Source organism: Rhamphochromis longiceps, linkage group LG14 (genome assembly GCF_057381845.1).
Source record: "Rhamphochromis longiceps isolate RC_006_pf linkage group LG14, R_longiceps_female_GT1.1, whole genome shotgun sequence".
NCBI classification, from domain to species: domain Eukaryota; kingdom Metazoa; phylum Chordata; class Actinopteri; order Cichliformes; family Cichlidae; genus Rhamphochromis; species Rhamphochromis longiceps.
In genome coordinates, this window is record NC_140570.1 from 15036626 (window position 1) to 15054163 (window position 17538).

Here is a 17538-nt window from a genome sequence, read left to right on the forward strand (position 1 = left end):
TTTACACCTACAGGCCAGTGGACACTCTTTCAATGATGAGGATGTATACATCCTGGACAGGGAGGAATGCTGGATTTAGTGGGAAGTTAAGGAGACTATTTACGTGAAAAGGGAAAGACCATCTCTGAATCAAGGAGGGGCCTAAGGGTACATCTTTCACCATCTTTCAATGCTGTGACTGCAATAATTCCTGAGCTCTCTGTGAATGCTACCCATGGCCATAGATCAATGGAAGTGAGAGTCTTTGATCAGTGGTTGTTGATCAGTGGTCATGACAATTTGCATATTAATGATCAAGAAACTGATCTCACGGTCCACTGTTCATTCAGTGGTCCTAGTTTCAGTCATTATGCAGATGAACTGTTTATAAGGTTTCTCATGGCCCCTTGCATGCAACACCATTGTGACTGAATGGTGGTGGGTACTTGACTCTTTTGACAGATTGTGGATCTTTGGGGTTGCACTGCAAGTTCATATGTGAACACACTGCAGGGAGAATAAAAAAAAAAAAAAAAAAAAAAAAACCCACACCATAAGTATCCTGCCTGTTTCTGCCTGAACAATGACAAAGGAATTCTATTTTACTCTATTATATTCTTTTCATCAAAGTTTTTTTTAAGTATTTAGCATTTAAATGATTGAATATACAATCTTTTTTTACATTAACGGTTTTGCTTTTTTGTAATGGTTTGAACATATGTGTTCTTATAATGATGAAGCTCATCATTTCTAAAGTATATGTGTGTCAAGGATTCTTCATCAACCGACAGTAATGGAACTGACGTTAATGTGAAATATGTCTATCTGACTTGTAAAAGGTTGAATCTCCTTGTACCTCCAGAACTGCCTTAGATCTTCATGGCACTGATGTAGCATTTGTACAAAGCTCAGGCAGACCTAAAGTGCCCAAAACAAACCAAGGAAATATCCCCCACTCCATAACGTTTCTCCCACTGAAAACATTGCGTCTAGATGTAAAGAGACAACTTTTTGGGAATTCCCAACATCATTAAATGACCACCAGGTTTTTTTTTTTAATCTAATGGTACAATGGACAGATAAAAATTCAAAAGTAGAAAATTACAGTGTGCACAAAGACAATACTGATAATGTGGATTATATAAGCTTAATTTCAGACAATACTTTAGACAGAAGACAGGTTGGCCTGACAAGATATTATACCAGGGCTGGATTAGACATGTAATCTGGCATACTGGGCATTTTGCTGGTGGGCCAACCCACCTTTGGGCGTATGGACCAGCCCAAAGGGCCAATCCTCACCTGCTGTACAAGCATTAATGTCAGCGGATTCATTTACTTTCGTTACTGACACTGGATTGGCCAATCACATCTCTTAATTCAACCGGTACCTTCCCTATTTTTGCTGTTCTCTCATGGAGCTTGTAGAAAAAAAGTTTAGTGTGGAAGAAGTGGTGAGAAGGTGGAGCTGAACAGCTGAGAGAAGACAATACAAAGAAAGTAAAAATAAATGCAGCAAAATGTGCCAAATTAATCAACATGTTAGATGTTGGAGCTGCTGCACCATAAGTAGTAGTACCATGACTCACAGTCACAAGAGGCTCCTGCTGCTAGCACCAGCTGTGAAGAAGTGAACAATAGATGGAGGGATATAATTAGGAAGGGAAAGATTCGGTGATTCAGGTAAAATGAAGGGCTATTTTCACCATGAGCCACTGCTAAAAGCTAAAGTAGGGGTGTCAAACCTCCACGGCAACTGTGCAGGAATAAAATATAAATTGTAAGATGGCAGAAATAAATAACAAACGGGAGAAATATATACAATCAATAGGAATATATACAGAACAAGAGAAAAGCACACAATAGAAAAGCCTCACATTGCAGAGCAAAGTGCTTGGAAGAAAGACTTGGTCTCAAGGACTTGAGAACTAGGAGTTAAGACTGACTGAAGCTAATGTGAAGCTAGTATGACAAGCAGCTGTTGACTACCAAACCAGACACAATAGTGGTTGACAAGGAGCAGAAGAGGGCTGTTGTGACAGCTTTGACAATCTCAGCTGACAGTAACATCCAAAACAAGGAGCATGAGAAGATGCACGGAAGCCTCCAACTCCCATGCCTCTGGTAGAGGAACTGAGCATCAGGGTGACACACACCACCCCTGGTTGTGAAATGGAAATCGAATTTACATAAGCCTGCCTTTTATGCACCATCGTGATCTCTGTGTTGATTTGTGGCTTCTGACATGACATGACATGAAGTGAGGACACAGTCTTCAGTAAACAGGGCTTTGATATCTTCTTTCTGTTATATTTTAAAGATCAGGGATAGCTCAGTAGGTAAAGTGGTCGCCCCATGATCGGAAGGTCGGCGGTTCGAATCCACTTAACGGCTACCCTGAGGTACCCCTGAGCAAGGTACCGTCCCTACACACTGCTCCCCGGGCGCCTGCTTAGTGGGCTGCCCACTGCTTCACAGAGTGAATGGGTCAAATGCAGAGAAAAACAAGTAATTTCCCCATGGGGATCAATAAAGTATCCATTATTATTATTATCAGCTTTTTCTTTCTTTTTTTTTTTTACTCTTAAGACAGAGGTAGAGACTTTTAAAATTGGAGTGTTTGTTATTTTATTGTGAAACTACCCACATGTTCTGTGCTCTCTTCATCTGGTCTGTCCAGTTGCTTCTGTCAAAAGATATGGCCAGTCTCTTTTTATTTCTTGGATTTCTCTTAATACCATTTTGCCAAAGTACCTTTTCAGTTTACTCATGAAACTTAATCTCCTGGCAAACATGTCATTTATGCCACCAATCCCTACCCACCTTTTTTTTAAGACTTTGCAGACTCGTAAGCCTCTAAAATGGCACCACCAGTGTTGCTTTGGCCAGCAAGTCAAACCACTGAATCCAGCAAACATCTTGAGTGTAACAAGGACACACAAGTGACATCTCACAAAAAAGAAAAAAATATTGTATCATGCCCTGGGATGATAATGCATTCGCTTGACGTGTATTTTAGAGACACAGAGCAGAGGGTTTCTTCTGTGGAATCACAAGCACTGGCTTGAATGAGCACTAACCGTGCTGACAGCCACATTTAAGACAGAAATTGACGTAAACACCCCTGGTGGGATTCAGGCATCAATCTTTCTCAGGTCATTGTCTCTTTATTCTGGCATTCATACATTTTCCCCTGCTGGCAATCTGCCTTTGGTTAGTTCTGGTTCTGTTAGGTTTTTGTTAGCCTATTGGAATTATTTGACAACTATGTGGCATGATTGATTGTTTTCAGTGATACAGTTAAGTACCTTCTCCATTAACAGCCTGCCAGCTTGCCTCTGTTTTCAGCCACTTTATAAGTTGAAAATGTTACATGTACACTCTGTAGTGTAGAATACTGTATGTGTGGTTTTCTATATCTAGGAACGTGGAAGAAGCAGAAGCATAGACTAGCGAAATGTAGTGACAAGGGCAGACAAAACAGTGTCCAGTTAAATCATTATTCATTATCTAATTATGTAAGCACTTTACAATAAACTTTGAATTACCACAGGCAGGCTACTGGTTTCCTGTAATGCTGTCAGACGTTTCAGTAACAGTGACAATATTCGTACTACGTTTTACAGTAAGAGCGCTATAAAGATATTACAAAGCTGTAATGTTCTCGCCAGACAATGACACCTACACTTGCTCTGTTTCACTCAGATTGTGTGTGAGAGAACAAAATGTCGACATCTGTTTTATATTTGGATGCTCTTTTGTCCTGAACTTCATCCGCACTGTTGGGCCAATCACTCAGATGTGACCACATTAAAGTGCTGCTCAGTGGCCAGCACACACAAGCACACAAAGAGAGAGGGAGAGAGTTCATAAACTTAGAAAGAATTCATTGAAGCAAACCCCAATGTGACATTTAACTTCTTCTCTGGCCCTGTATATTTGCAGTGTCTAATCCTGTGAGAGTCCACTTTACAACAGAAACTTATAATACCTGATATAAAAAGATCTACATGGAGTTTAGCTTGATTTCCACGAAGAATTTTATGTGGACTGCCAAAGAATATTGAAAAAAGAAACAATGTTCTGTGGTTCTGAATATTTCAAATTCAATATAAACATTAATGGATCTTTTCAAAGGATTTTTTCTTTGTTGTTTTTAAAGTCAAAGATCTCCCCAGCCACTATTTCTTAAAACCTAGGTCAGGGTACATTCTCACCCTCACCCATTCTCGCACTCAAATTTCAAACAAGCCCAGGCATTGAACTACAAGACTTTGAAAGAGAATGTTGCTGTGGACTCCTTTTTTCAGACTCCTTATATCTTTAGCCTCTTACTGTAGGCAATCAAGACCTCTTATTATGTTCAATGGATCTGTGAGCCACTGCATAAAGTATTAATTTTCCATCCATCCATCCGTCCGTCCATCCATTTGCAGGAGTCACCAGACTAATGAGAGATGCAAAGACCTCTCTCCCCTGCCAAAAGCTCCTCTAGGTCAATAACATAATCTGTATCCCACAATGGCCATTGACAATGGGTGCAATACACTGCACTCCTGGAGCACCCCCCACAGGATACTCTGAGGGAGTCAGTGAAATGCGCTCTCCAAGTCCACAAAATACATTTAGACTTGCTGGGAAAATATCACCTCAAGTATCCTTGAGGTCTAAACAGATTGTCCAGGGGTTCACAACCAGCCAGAAAGCAGCATTGTTCTTTCTGATTAACATGTGAACTTTCCTCTTTTGTGCCCCACCCTAGACCTTCCCGTGGAAGTTGAAGAGTGTGATTCAGTTGAGGCACCCCTTCTGGATTGCATTCTTAAAAAGGGGGACTTGAACCCCAGTTTACCAGCCAGAGCCATTGGTGCAGGGATGCCAGGAAAACCAGGATGATTCAACAAAATACAGAGCATTGTGAATATTATCCACCAATGGGATTGAATGCTATGAAGTGAATACTATACTATGAATAAATTAAAATGCTATGTACTATACAATATATATACATAGCTTTCTTTCCAAGTATTAATAACATGCATGTGGACTTTAAACAATGTCTGTTCTTTTCATAAAAAAAATTCAGTGCAAAGCATGCAGTACTTCTGCAAGTACTGAGCACGTGAAAAGATATAAAATATAGAACAACAGCTATTTTGTGTCTCTAGTACAGCGGAGAGTACATAGATGTACTACACAAAGCTAGATGGTAAATGGCCTGCATTTGTATAGCGCTTTTCTAGTCCATAGGACCCCAAAGCACTTTACACTACATTCAGTCATTCTCCCATTCACACACTGGCGATAGCAAGCTACATTGTAGCCACAGCTGCCCTGGGGCGCACTGACAGAGGCGAGGCTGCCAGACACAGTAGGCACCAGTAGGCAAACAAGGGGTTAGTATCTTGCCCAAGGATGCAGCCTGGGATCGAACCACCGATGTTTAGTGGCTGACCTGCTCTGCCACCTGAGCTACAGCCACCCCAGTGTGTGAAACTTACAAAGAGTGTAGGTCTTTTTTATTATTTAATAATAAAAACCTACCATTAGAGAACACAATAGTTTAACAACGTTTGTCACTAAGAATATTTTGAACATAGGACATATTCTTAATGACAAACACTTCTGTGTAAAGTAAGCTGTTTTTCCCAGCCAACATCAGACTCAAACAGAAAACAAAAGAAAAATATACAGACTTCCATGGTAATGAATATTGTGCATACTGATTTTAGATTTTCTTATAGGTGATGATAATAATAAAGAAATACATTGTATGTTTGTATTGTATGATACAAAATATCAAACTAAATCATGCTATCGTGTGGCACATAAATCTCAGATGGGTTTTTTTTCCTCTCCATTTTTTACCCACATCTTCTTTTGTCAATCTGTCCTTGTTAGTAAGTATAAATATAAGACAAGATAGAACTTGTAGGTGCCTAAAGGAAATCTGTCAGTCATGTAGTAACACTGACAGGCTCATAGGCAAATGGGTATAGCGGCACGGAGACAGACGGACATGAAAGAATGCAGCAGGTTGGCCAAATAAGCAGGCTATCAGGTAGAAAGACTGGCAGGCGGGTGGTCTGGTTGGCAGGCTGCCAAGTTGTGGTGTATGTGGACAGTGAGAAAGGCAGACCAGTGACACATTGGACACACTGACTCCCAAGCAGTCAGGGAGACTGGCATGAGGAGAGACAGCTAGATAGATAGACAGACAGATAGATAGGGAATTATTTGACTGTGCCTTCCACCATCCCTTGTGGTTCACAAAGGACATGAGGTATGTCACTGAAACCCCTGATGACAAGCAGAGAAACGGTAATGGAAAGTTTCAAAAGGTGAAGGCTGAAAAAGAAGGAAAGTTTTTGATGGACACAAAACTTTTTTTAAAACTTTTCTTTTTTTAACAATGCAATAACCCATTAGCTTTTAAAACTGTCAGTTTAAATGCCCAACCATTATCTTAATTTCATGGATATTTTGCATATTTACATGTTATTTAAGCAGTCCTGCTAATCAACCCTTTGATAGGAATGTTTGGTTATAAGTTGCTAAAGCACTGAAAAAATACTTGACATATTATTATTGCTGTCATGTATTATTAAGCATTTATGAAATAAAGACACCCCTTTGCTGTTGTGGGTGCATCCTTTTGTCTATTCATTGGCAGCAGTTTACTACAATACTCTTTATTGTCTCTGATGATTGATGTTGTCAGTGAGGTCAGTTTATTATTCAGTGATAACCTTAATATGTTACCCGAATTCATACTCATATTTTTGCTTTCTCGATCAGCGTCCCTAGAGTGATGACATTGCTTGACAGTGCACTCACCCACTGACCTTTATAAACATTAACAGACCTACCATACCTTTCTAACTGAGAGAAAATATTTTTTTTAATAAATGGAGTTATAATACACCAAACAGATTTAATAGCAGTACACCAGGTAAAGAAACAAAAACCTCAACCAAAGCATTTTTTCTGGTAAATTTAAATCTTGTTTTCATATCTTAACTGATAGTTATGATTTAGCACTACAATACTTTTGCTTCAACATCCATAAACGTATGTCATGGTCCCCTGGTCTTCCTGTGCCAACTTTCTGTTTTCTAGTTGTTTCTCTTCCCTGTTCTTTCTCTCTATCTGTCTCCCTCCTTTCTCAGTATATGTGTACGCATGTGTGTCTGTTTCAGGGGCGAGTTTCCTCCAGGAGCACCTGCCCTCCTGATCTGTACAACTGGAGTTGTCATCAATTTTCTCACCTGCGCACAACTGTTCGTTTCCTGTCTGCTACTTGAGGCTGAAGAAATCCCTCAGTTGATGCCAGATGTTGTACTAACAGTGTTATCCCCCCAACAAACAAACAAACACACACAACCCTGACAAGGATAAGCGGAAGAGGATGGATGGATGAATGGATGGATGCTTCCAGTCTTTGGAGACTTTGAGAGATTATAGTGGAGATAAATATATGGACTTATCTGCCTGTTACCTCATTCCCCAAAACAGCTTTATGAACTTGTTTACTTCCAGTGCTCACATTAAACCTGTTGAGCATTTTTTTCATCTTAGCCTTGACATCGTGACCTCATGTCTTTGTGTTATACAGATTACATTTTTATTATTTACTGTCCTTCTTTGCCCTTCCTGTGACATGATACTTGTCAAACCCAAGCATATCAATGTTTTGCTGTAACATTCAAAGTGGAAGCTCTAACTAGTAGTCTCATTAGCACTGATCTCCAAAGTGTATGTTAGTGCAGCTGTACTGTGAAAAACTCTGGCCATCCATGTCCAGTGAGATGAATGAAGGGTTTGTAGTGGCCTTATGTCAGTCTTTTTGACAGTAGCTGACAGTCTGAAAGGGTGAATGATGGCTACTCATGAAGAAGAATGGCAGTTTTACAGTCCACCAGATGCTCTCACTTTTTTCTATTCTCCTATCTATTTTTGTGTGTCCAATATGTGTCTGTCTATGGGTGTGCACTGCCTAAGGCTTGTGTGTATTTTATTTATCGTTATAGAATGGTGACTGGTCTGGAAAACCAAGGGAAAACACATCAGGCAAAACATTTCCATCATGTCCCACTAACACGTCTGTAACTCCAGAAGTAACTCTTGATAGATGTTTTTTTCTTTGTTGACACCACTGTGTGTTGGTGTCAGTTATTTTAATATGACATGGCGTGAGACAGGCACTGAACTGTGCAGAAATTGGGAAACACATTTACAATATGAATAGGAAGGTTCTCTGTACTCCAAGATTCAACATTTTTTGCTATGAACATCACTATTTATTAACATTGCATATGTGCAGAAAGCATGAATGTCCCCAGAGCTCAGTTTAGCCTGGAGTAATCCACCATGACATGCGTGGTAAATCTCTACAGGATTGTCAAATGGGGAGGTTTGCTTGTCTAATACCATGACAGGACACTTTCAAAAATGACTAAAAAAATAAAAACAAAAAATACAGTTGCGCCTACACAAATAGACTTAATGATTATCAATTTTAGCTAACTTATCCTGCTTTACTCGGAGAGGTACTGAATAATTTTAATAAGACTTGCTACAGCCTTTAAAATACCTGCGCACATTTGAAGTATCCTTTCTCTAAAGTGACTTTAATGTATCATAAATATAATCAGCAGTCGTGTTATGAGAGAAGGATTCCAGCAACCCGATATCGTCGCTGATTTTAGTGACGTTTCATTGCGTAAACTTTTTTTTTTGCCTTGTGCTGCAACCACAGCTACTGTAACGATAATTCAGCAGTCCGCAGCAATCATCCTCCTCCTTGCAGAGATACAAGAACTTTGCAAGTGCATCCCAGTCGTCTTCGTGAGCTGTGGCTTGGTTTGCCGCTCACAACACGGGCTTGTGTTGCCCGCTGGAGGCGAGGCGGGGGAAGGCACGCAAGTGGATGAGAAAAATGAAGCTTTCTGTGCTTCTCTGTCTCTCTCCCCCGCCTTCTGTAGATAGTCGTGGCCACCCTCTGCGTTTCCACAGCAGTGAGAGGAGGTATTGGCAGGGTGAGGGGCTGCTAACTCCACAATTTGCTCTCGCAACTAACGCCGAATAAATATGCTCAGCGAAAGAACTGAGTATCATTGTGATTATAATTAGATAAGCCTCATAAGGAGAGAGAGAGGGAGAGTCCTGACTGTCATCCACAGGTTTCGTAGTTTCACCCAGCCCGCACGGCTCTCGCTCCCAGACTCTCACTCATTTATTTATCTATTTATCCGTGACGCGCGTCCCCGCCGCGAAAGCCCGAGCGCTCCCCACTCTCTCTTCCCTTCCTCTTCTCCTCTCGGCAGCATCCAGAACCATAGAGCAGCCGTCCCCATCACTCGCTTTCCTCCCCTCCTCCTCTTTCTCTCGCCGCCAGATCGCTCTCTCTCTTTCTGCGTCTCTCACCCCCTCACCCCATCCACCTCCCCAGCTCTGTCCCTCATTCCTCTGACGCACGACAGGGAAACATACCCGAGGAAAAAAAGAAAGGGAAAGAAAAAAAGATAGCAGCTGACCCAGCCACAGTCGATATGATCCACAGATTCCTTCTACTGCTGAGCCGGAAAGAAACGCGGTCCTGAAACCGAGAGGAAAATACTTGCACCCAGCTATACCGTTGTTGAGCGCGCACCCGGGGGGCGGCTGTGGAGAAGGAGGGAGGGGGTAAAGTGGTGGAAGGGGAAGTGGACGGACACAAGCCGAGGACTTGCATTTTAAGCAAACTGCTTTGAGAGGGAAAAAATGTAGAGGAGAAAGAAGGGAAGAGACTCAGAGTAACCGGAGAGTGAGAGTGGCAGAGATCGCATTCCTATCACGTCTTCATTTCTTCTCTCTTTTGCCTCAGCCACTGAGAGATCGAGAGAGAAGAAGAAGAAGAAGAAGAAGAAGAAGAGAGGGCGAGAGATAGAGAGAGAGGGAAAAGGAGAGGAGGGGAGAAGGAGATCTAACAAGATTCAAACTAGTGGTCTTTCCCCGATGCTTTGCAATTGGTGAGTGGTTATAGGCTGTTTCCATGTGCATGTGCATCATATGGGGAGCCTTACGCAGATGTGTGCATGAATGTGTGTGTGTGTGTGTGTGTGTGTGTGTGTGTGTGTTGCCGTGCTTATCGGTGTCTGCATAGCCACAGACTTCAAAATGGGACAACAAGCGTTCTTCATATATCGAGGATAACGGATCACCGGCATCTAGTTAACTGATCAGTGGTGAACCGATTCGTTCTTTATTCGGAAATTTCCTGCCAATGTCACGACGAAAGCCTACTGCATTATGCTTGGCATGTATTTCAATAAGCGCTCTGCTCTCTGCTCTGTCTTGACAGCAACGGTTTCGTGTGTGTGCGCGCGCGCGCGAAGAGGGCATATTCTCTATTTTTTTTGGACTGTAAGTTGTGCAGTATAATAATTTCACCATAACTTAGTATGATTTAAATTCAAGTTTAATCCTTTTCCAGGTTGTACTGGAATTACCACGCAAGATAAGCAGTACTTTTAACTCATCCCCGGCTCATTTACATGCGCATCTCTTCCTCTTTCCATCCTCAATGCCCTCCTCTCTCTCTCTGTGTGTTTCCTCCTGTTCCTTTCTTACGCCTCGGTCACCCCCCCCCCCCCATTTCTCTTTCTCGTCCTCACAGCCGGACATCGGACGCTAAGCGGGACGCACCGGGCAACAACAGGACACACTGCAGGAGGATATGTGAAGTTGGAATCCTACTAAACTAAGTACGTATGTTAAACGATCTGATACACCCCAAGGGAATATAAAACGGCGTTTAGTATATACATATATTTTTTTTAAATTTTCTTTAAATTTTATTACTACCTTTTTGGCATCGCATCGGCGCTTTTTTGATCCCCACTACGGAAGTTGAAACGATAAATCGTGGAGGATTATGCACAGAGTTGGGAATGAAAACAGTGATTTTTTCAACGAGGGAATTGCATGAAGGATTTTTTCCCTACTTTTTTCCGTCACATCATTTTTGGGGATTACAAAACATGTTTTCCGTCTTTTTTTTCTTTCGTTTTTTTACCCTTGTCGCTGGGCTTTTGATTTCAGCACCACGGACAGCGTCTTCACTCCCACAGACAGTCGTAGGGCATCTCCCTGGATTTTTTAATGCCTTCGTTTGAACGGAGAGCGCTGTGCGTGCATGTATGAAAAGTCACAGCATTAAGACAAGACGTTCTGTGTGTGTGTGTGTGTGTGTGTGTGTGTGTGTGTGTGTGTGTGTGTGTGTGTGTGTGTGTGTGTGTGTGTGTGTGTGTGTGTTCGAAGGGAGAAGGATGGAGATACTTTATCCCTATTACCATAAAGATTTGGAAGAATCTTTGATAAGTTTTTTTTTATTATTCCTTTTAGATGACTGGCTCTATTATTTTTATATAACAAAACATTTTTTTTGTTTTGCAACTGGACATTTTACAATATATATATATATATATATATATATATATATATATATATATATATATATATATATATATATATATGATCTTATTAATCATATGACGGTTGGATCCACGAAGATACCGCCTTACATCTTAGCTTCTCGGAGCAGCAGATTCGGCCACTGCGTTATTTCGCTTTACTTTTTCCGATTCACATCCAGTCTTCAAATGTTTTCAGTAGCTGAAAAAAAAGTTCAATTGAGGGCATTTTAGGAAAAAAAATACAGGTTTAACTACGCTGGAATAGACACTAATGTTTCAGTTATACAGGGAATTAACCCCAGGCAAAGGGCTGTAATTTCTCGTTTTCTGCAGATCGGATTAACGAAACTATTTTACCTATTTCAACACGTTACTGACGTTTTTACATTTGACAGTGAAGCTGTAGTGGCGTTGTTTACGTATTTTTCAGGCGTATATATTTCTTCTGTCACATTTGCTTGAGTCATAATAGTGATATTTAATTGTGCTGATATTTAATTTTAAGGAGAAAAAAAATAAGAAAGCGTCACAATAATCCGTATTTAGCCCCACTGTGGATACCAAGCGGGCACCTTATCCCGTCTTCATCCAGCGTTAGACCTTCAAAGCACCTGCTCCCATTTCCACCAAGCTTTTCTGGACTCTAGTTTATTGAAAGAGGGATTGATGTCCCTGTTATGCAATAAATACTGCGAAGGGGCAACTTATACTCACCACTAACCTCACCCTGCTGTGGTTACCTTCTTTATTCAATGTGATAAAAATATCTCAGGTGATTTTCTGCGTGCTTACCAGCATATTTGCTCCATAACAAATGACTTTTTCCATCCTATTTGGTAAAGTTAACTGTCTTAATGTAGAGATTTGTTTGTGCAGCATATTAGCCCTACAAAGATGCCTCACACATATTTTTTAAATACTCTTCAATATTGCAAAATTGAAAGTAGGGTTCCATGATTTTCTAATTCATTGGTATTATTTTCAAGATTTGCCTTGCATTCTACTGAAACTAATGTGACCTCCTCTTCTCTCCTCTCTTCTCTCTATCCCATCTGCCTGTCTTTTTTGACACAAACATTTCTTGGTTGAGGGCATGCGTGTACCTGTATGTGTAATTACGACACCCGCTTCCCTCCCCCACCCCCGCCCTTCCTCCGCTCCTTCTCTGTTTTCTGTTGCAGTGTTGTGAAGTGGCTCTGTCCCTGGAGCCAAGACTTCATCCCTTTGGTGTCAGCAAGGATGCTGTGGGTTACCTTGCTGAGCACCATAGCCTTAGGATGGACCACGCCGATCCCACTACTGGAGGACTCGGAGGAGATCGACGAGCCCTGCTTCGAGCCCTGCTACTGTGAGGTCAAAGAGGGCATCTTCCACGTCCACTGTGACAATAAAGGATTTACAAATATCAGCCAGATCTCCCAGATATGGAGCCGGCCCTTCAAGCTCAACCTGCAGAGAAACTCCATGAGGAAGCTTTACTTTAACAGCTTCCTCCACCTTAACAATGCCATATCCATTAATCTGGGCAACAACGCCTTGCAAGATATTCACGCCGGAGCGTTCAATGGCTTAGGAATACTCAAACGGCTGTTCCTGCATGAAAACAAACTAGAAGTTTTCCGGAATGACACTTTCCTGGGCTTGGATAGTTTAGAGTATCTCCAGGCAGATTACAATGTTATCAAAAGGATTGAAAGTGGTGCATTCAGACACCTTCACAAATTGAGAGTACTTATATTAAATGACAATCTGATTCCTGTGCTCCCAAATTATCTTTTTAGGTCTGTGTCACTCACACATCTGGACTTGAGAGGAAACAGACTAAAGACATTGCCATACAAGGGCACACTGGAGTATATTGGGAGGAGCTTAATGGAAATCCAGCTAGAGGAGAACCCCTGGAACTGTGTCTGTGAAATTGTCCAGTTAAAAACATGGCTGGAGAGAATTCCCTACACAGCTTTAGTGGGTGAAATCACATGTGAATATCCTTTCCACTTACATGGGAAAGACTTAAGGGAAATCAAACGCAGTGAGCTCTGTCCTTTGCTCTCGGATGCAGAGATAGAGGCCAAGCTGGGAATTCCCAGGATTCCATTCAACAATGAGAACACATGGCCTACTAAACCTTCCTCAATGCTCTCCTCCTTTCACAACACAGCCTCTTCTGTGGAATACAAGGAAAGAGTTGTAAAACCCACCAAACGACCTCGACCCACAAAGAACCCCCCAACTCCTCGTAGCATCTACCCAGGCATCAACCAGCCCCCAATTGCAGGTTATCAAACAAGGCCCCCTATTCCAATAATTTGCCCTGCTGGATGTATTTGCAATCTTCATATCAATGACCTGGGGCTAACGGTAAACTGTAAAGAGAAAAGCTTTCATAACATCTCAGAGCTTCTTCCACGGCCCCTCAATGCCAAGAAATTGTATCTCAGTGGAAACCTAATACAGAAGATCTATCGTTCTGATTTCTGGAACTTCTCAAGTTTGGATTTACTGCATTTAGGTAACAATCGGATATCTTATGTCCAGGAAGGCGCCTTTATCAACCTACCGAACTTGAAAAGTTTATATTTGAATGGGAATGACATTGAGAGACTCACCCCTGGGATGTTTCGGGGGCTTCATATGTTGAGTTATCTTTACTTTGAGTATAATGTCATTCGTGAAATACAGCCTCATTCCTTTTCCCTGATGCCAAATCTCCAGCTGGTTTTTCTCAATGACAACTTGTTGCGTTCCCTCCCCACTGATGCCTTTGCTGGAACCAACCTTGCACGTCTCAACCTCCGCAACAATTACTTCCTTTCCTTGCCCGTGCATGGTGTACTGGAGCATCTGACCTCGATTGTCCAGATTGATCTCCATCAGAACCCCTGGGACTGCTCCTGTGATATCATTCCCCTCAAACAGTGGTTGGAAAAGCTCTCCTCTGTTATTGTAGTTGGAGATGTCATCTGTAAGACACCAGAGTTTGCTTTTGGGAAGGATCTGCGTTCACTTGAGGTTGAAGTCATCTGTCCCGAGCTTAAATATTCTTCAGGCCCATCCCCAGCTCTGCCTGGTGGGAATGACTTCACCACAGGGAGCTCTGACATGGGGGTGGCAGGTGGGAGAGGTGCTGTCCCACTGTCTGTCCTCATCCTTAGCCTATTAATCCTCTTCATATCTGCTGTGTTTGTGGCCGCTGGGCTTTTTGCTTTTGTTCTTCGTCGCCGGAAAAAGTTGCCCTTCCGGAAACGTTCTGAGGTAGATCTGACAGGGATCCAAATGCAATGCAGAATTTTTGAGGACCCACCAAGGCAAAGCAGTTCCGGGAACACTGGCACACCAGAGAAACCTACGCAGAGTATGCACACACACACCCATGCTAGTCACACACATGCTCATGGCCACGTCTATGATTACATCCCTCATCCTGTGACTCAGATGTGTAACAACCCCATTTATAAACCTAGAGAAGGGGAGATAGCAGAGGAGGAGAGAGCACAGTTTTCTGAGAAGAAAGACAATGGGAGCAGTAGCAACAGTAACTACAGAACCTTATTAGAGAAAGAGAGAGAGTGGACCCTGGCTGTCTCCAACTCTCAGCTCAACACCATTGTTACAGCCAACCACACCACGGCTGACATGGCAGGATTTCATGAGAATGGAGGGCTCTGCCCAACAGTGATTGACAGTCAGAGGCCCACACCTACTGTTGGTTTTGTAGACTGTTTGTATGGGACAGTACCCAAATTAAAGGACATGCATGTGGCGCATGCACACCCACCAGGCATGCAGTACCCTGATTTGCAGCAGGATGCACGGCTAAAGGAGACGTTGCTTTTCACAGCGGGAAAAGGTTGCTACCCCGACCCGTCCCAAAGTGATTACCTTGAGTTGAGGGCCAAACTTCAAACCAAGCCGGATTACCTCGAAGTCTTGGAAAAGTCTTATCGGTTTTAACATCTCTAGCCCATGGACAAAAAAAAAAAGACACAACGTCAACTTATTCACTTTGCCACCCTCAAAACAAACTCACCCAAAATCCATGTTAAAAAAATGAAACAAAACAAGCATAAAAAAACCAACTTGAAAATGCAGCATGATATAAAATAAAATATTATATTACAGTCACAATGTTTCCCCCCCAAATCACTTTGGAGGAGAGGCCATTCTCAGATAATTCAATTAAGTGCCTTTTTTTCAGAGTAGCCAGCAATGTCAACAGCCGTTATTTTTATAATATATAAATATCTCAATAAGTCCACGAGAGAGGAAAAGAGAAACAAGAGGGGCACTGGGGAATAAAACATACAAACCATCCTACATCTGTCACTAAAATCCATTTTTATGGAATTACACGATGCTGTACCAGATTCACTGAAGACGCACGGGAGCTGGACGTCTCCCTGATTTTGGGGTTTTTCTTTCTCTCTTTTTCCCCTGACTAGGATGTACAAACACCCGGAGGCCGTGCACATTAAGTTTGTAGGAAATGATCAAAAGAGAGAAAAAAAGAATATATATACATATATATATTAAAATGAACTGCAGTTTGCTGCATGCACTTGCTTCGGTGCAGGAAGTGAGAGGATTTTCTCAGAACTATCCAATGACATTATGAACAGAGATACTGCAACGCATTTACAGTTCAGTGTTCTATTTAATTTTTATATCTTATTAATATGGTTATTACTATTAATGAGGACTTCTGTCTATATCAGGGTGCTTCTCGTAAAAAGGATGCGCCGACGCACGGATGGCAAAAACATTTGTGAATATTACTATAAGACAATGCCGAAGGTTTTCTGGATATTTCCACACACTTTGTTAAGACCCAACCCTTCTCCCCCTTCTCCCCAACCCCCCACCCCACCCCTCCATTACTTCTGGATTCCCCATCGCCACCCACTAATGGCTTTGTAGGAGGCACTTTTAATGTTTTCTCTCTCACAAAGATTTGAAGAAAAATGTGCATATATTTATTCTGTAATTTCAGTGAAGAATTTAATTGTAAAGGTAATGTTAAATCAGTGTATAGTGATTATGCGTCTGGTATAGCCTTCTTAATAAAAACAAACTCTTCAATCAAATGATGAAAGGCTGAATTGGGCAGGGACGTGTGTGTGGAGCACTACTGACAGGGACTATATTGGGTGTCCTGTTACAAAAAGGCATGATGAAGCTCTGGTCAGCCATCATGAGAAAATGCTGCTAGAGTCAGAATAACAGTGTGCTAGACAAGAATGTAGCGGGAAAAAACATTTAAACTAAGTTCAGCTTAGTGATATTTTTCAGATTAGTACTAAATTTATATACGTTTTAAGTTAAGTGTTGGTAAGATAACCAGATTTATTTATTTTTCCTAAAAATTTTTATGTCTATTCATAGTATTCCCTATGGTCTTTACCTGCTGAATGTCTTAGTGTACCGTTTTTTTCACCTCTACATTGCTGGTCTCAGTTGGATAATACCTGGAGCAAAAATCAAGTGCAATGCCACAACACGTCACGTGAATGCTGCGGGGTTTGAAGTGGATATAGCAGTTGATACCAAATCAGTGAGGCATGCTGCGATTGTCATTATCTAAACGGGTATTGCTGATGTAGGCTAATAAAGAGTAATTGAGAGGGTGAATGAAAACGTGATTGGAAGATGCTCTTTGAATTTGCACATCTAATTTCTGTGACTCCCTCCACAGTAGCAGTGTGGATTTGCTCCACTGGAGGGCGATAAAAAGGTGTTCAGATTCAGTTGGGCATTTATTAGATTTGATGCAGTTATGAGGTGATGCACAAATTGTTCATCCTAAAAGGTCATACAATCTCATATTCAGATGAATGGTCATATGAATTATTTTTAAAGTATATATATATATATATATATATATATATATATATATATAAAACAAAGAAATGTGAATAAAATGCAGTGACATAAATTTGATTAACTTCAGTTTCATAACCGCTTAATTTTTTTCACATTTGTTGCCCTTTTGCTCCACAAACATGTGCGTGTGTGTGCACATGCACATATACATATATATTTATTTGTTGTTGACAACTAATAAATGGTTTAAGGTAAATTAACCTCCATTATTCTGCTCCACAGG

The 17538-nt window shown here is 41.4% G+C and overlaps 1 protein-coding gene across 1 annotated transcript; it reads left to right on the top strand.

Moving 5' to 3' along the window:
* The first annotated feature begins 8955 nt into the window (after positions 1–8955).
* slitrk3a (SLIT and NTRK-like family, member 3a) lies at positions 8956–17233 on the top strand. The gene is made up of 4 exons (XM_085379640.1): positions 8956–9989; positions 10322–10383; positions 10637–10724; positions 12617–17233. The coding sequence occupies exon 4, from the start codon at positions 12675–12677 to the stop codon at positions 15387–15389; it is 2715 nt and encodes a 904-aa protein (XP_085235766.1). The 5' UTR covers positions 8956–9989; positions 10322–10383; positions 10637–10724; positions 12617–12674; the 3' UTR covers positions 15390–17233.
* The last annotated feature ends 305 nt before the right edge of the window (positions 17234–17538 follow it).

Excerpts from the sequence above, each read along its gene's own strand:
- slitrk3a (XM_085379640.1), top strand. The coding sequence starts at position 12,675 with ATGCTGTGGGTTACCTTGCTGAGCACCATAGCCTTAGGATGGACCACG.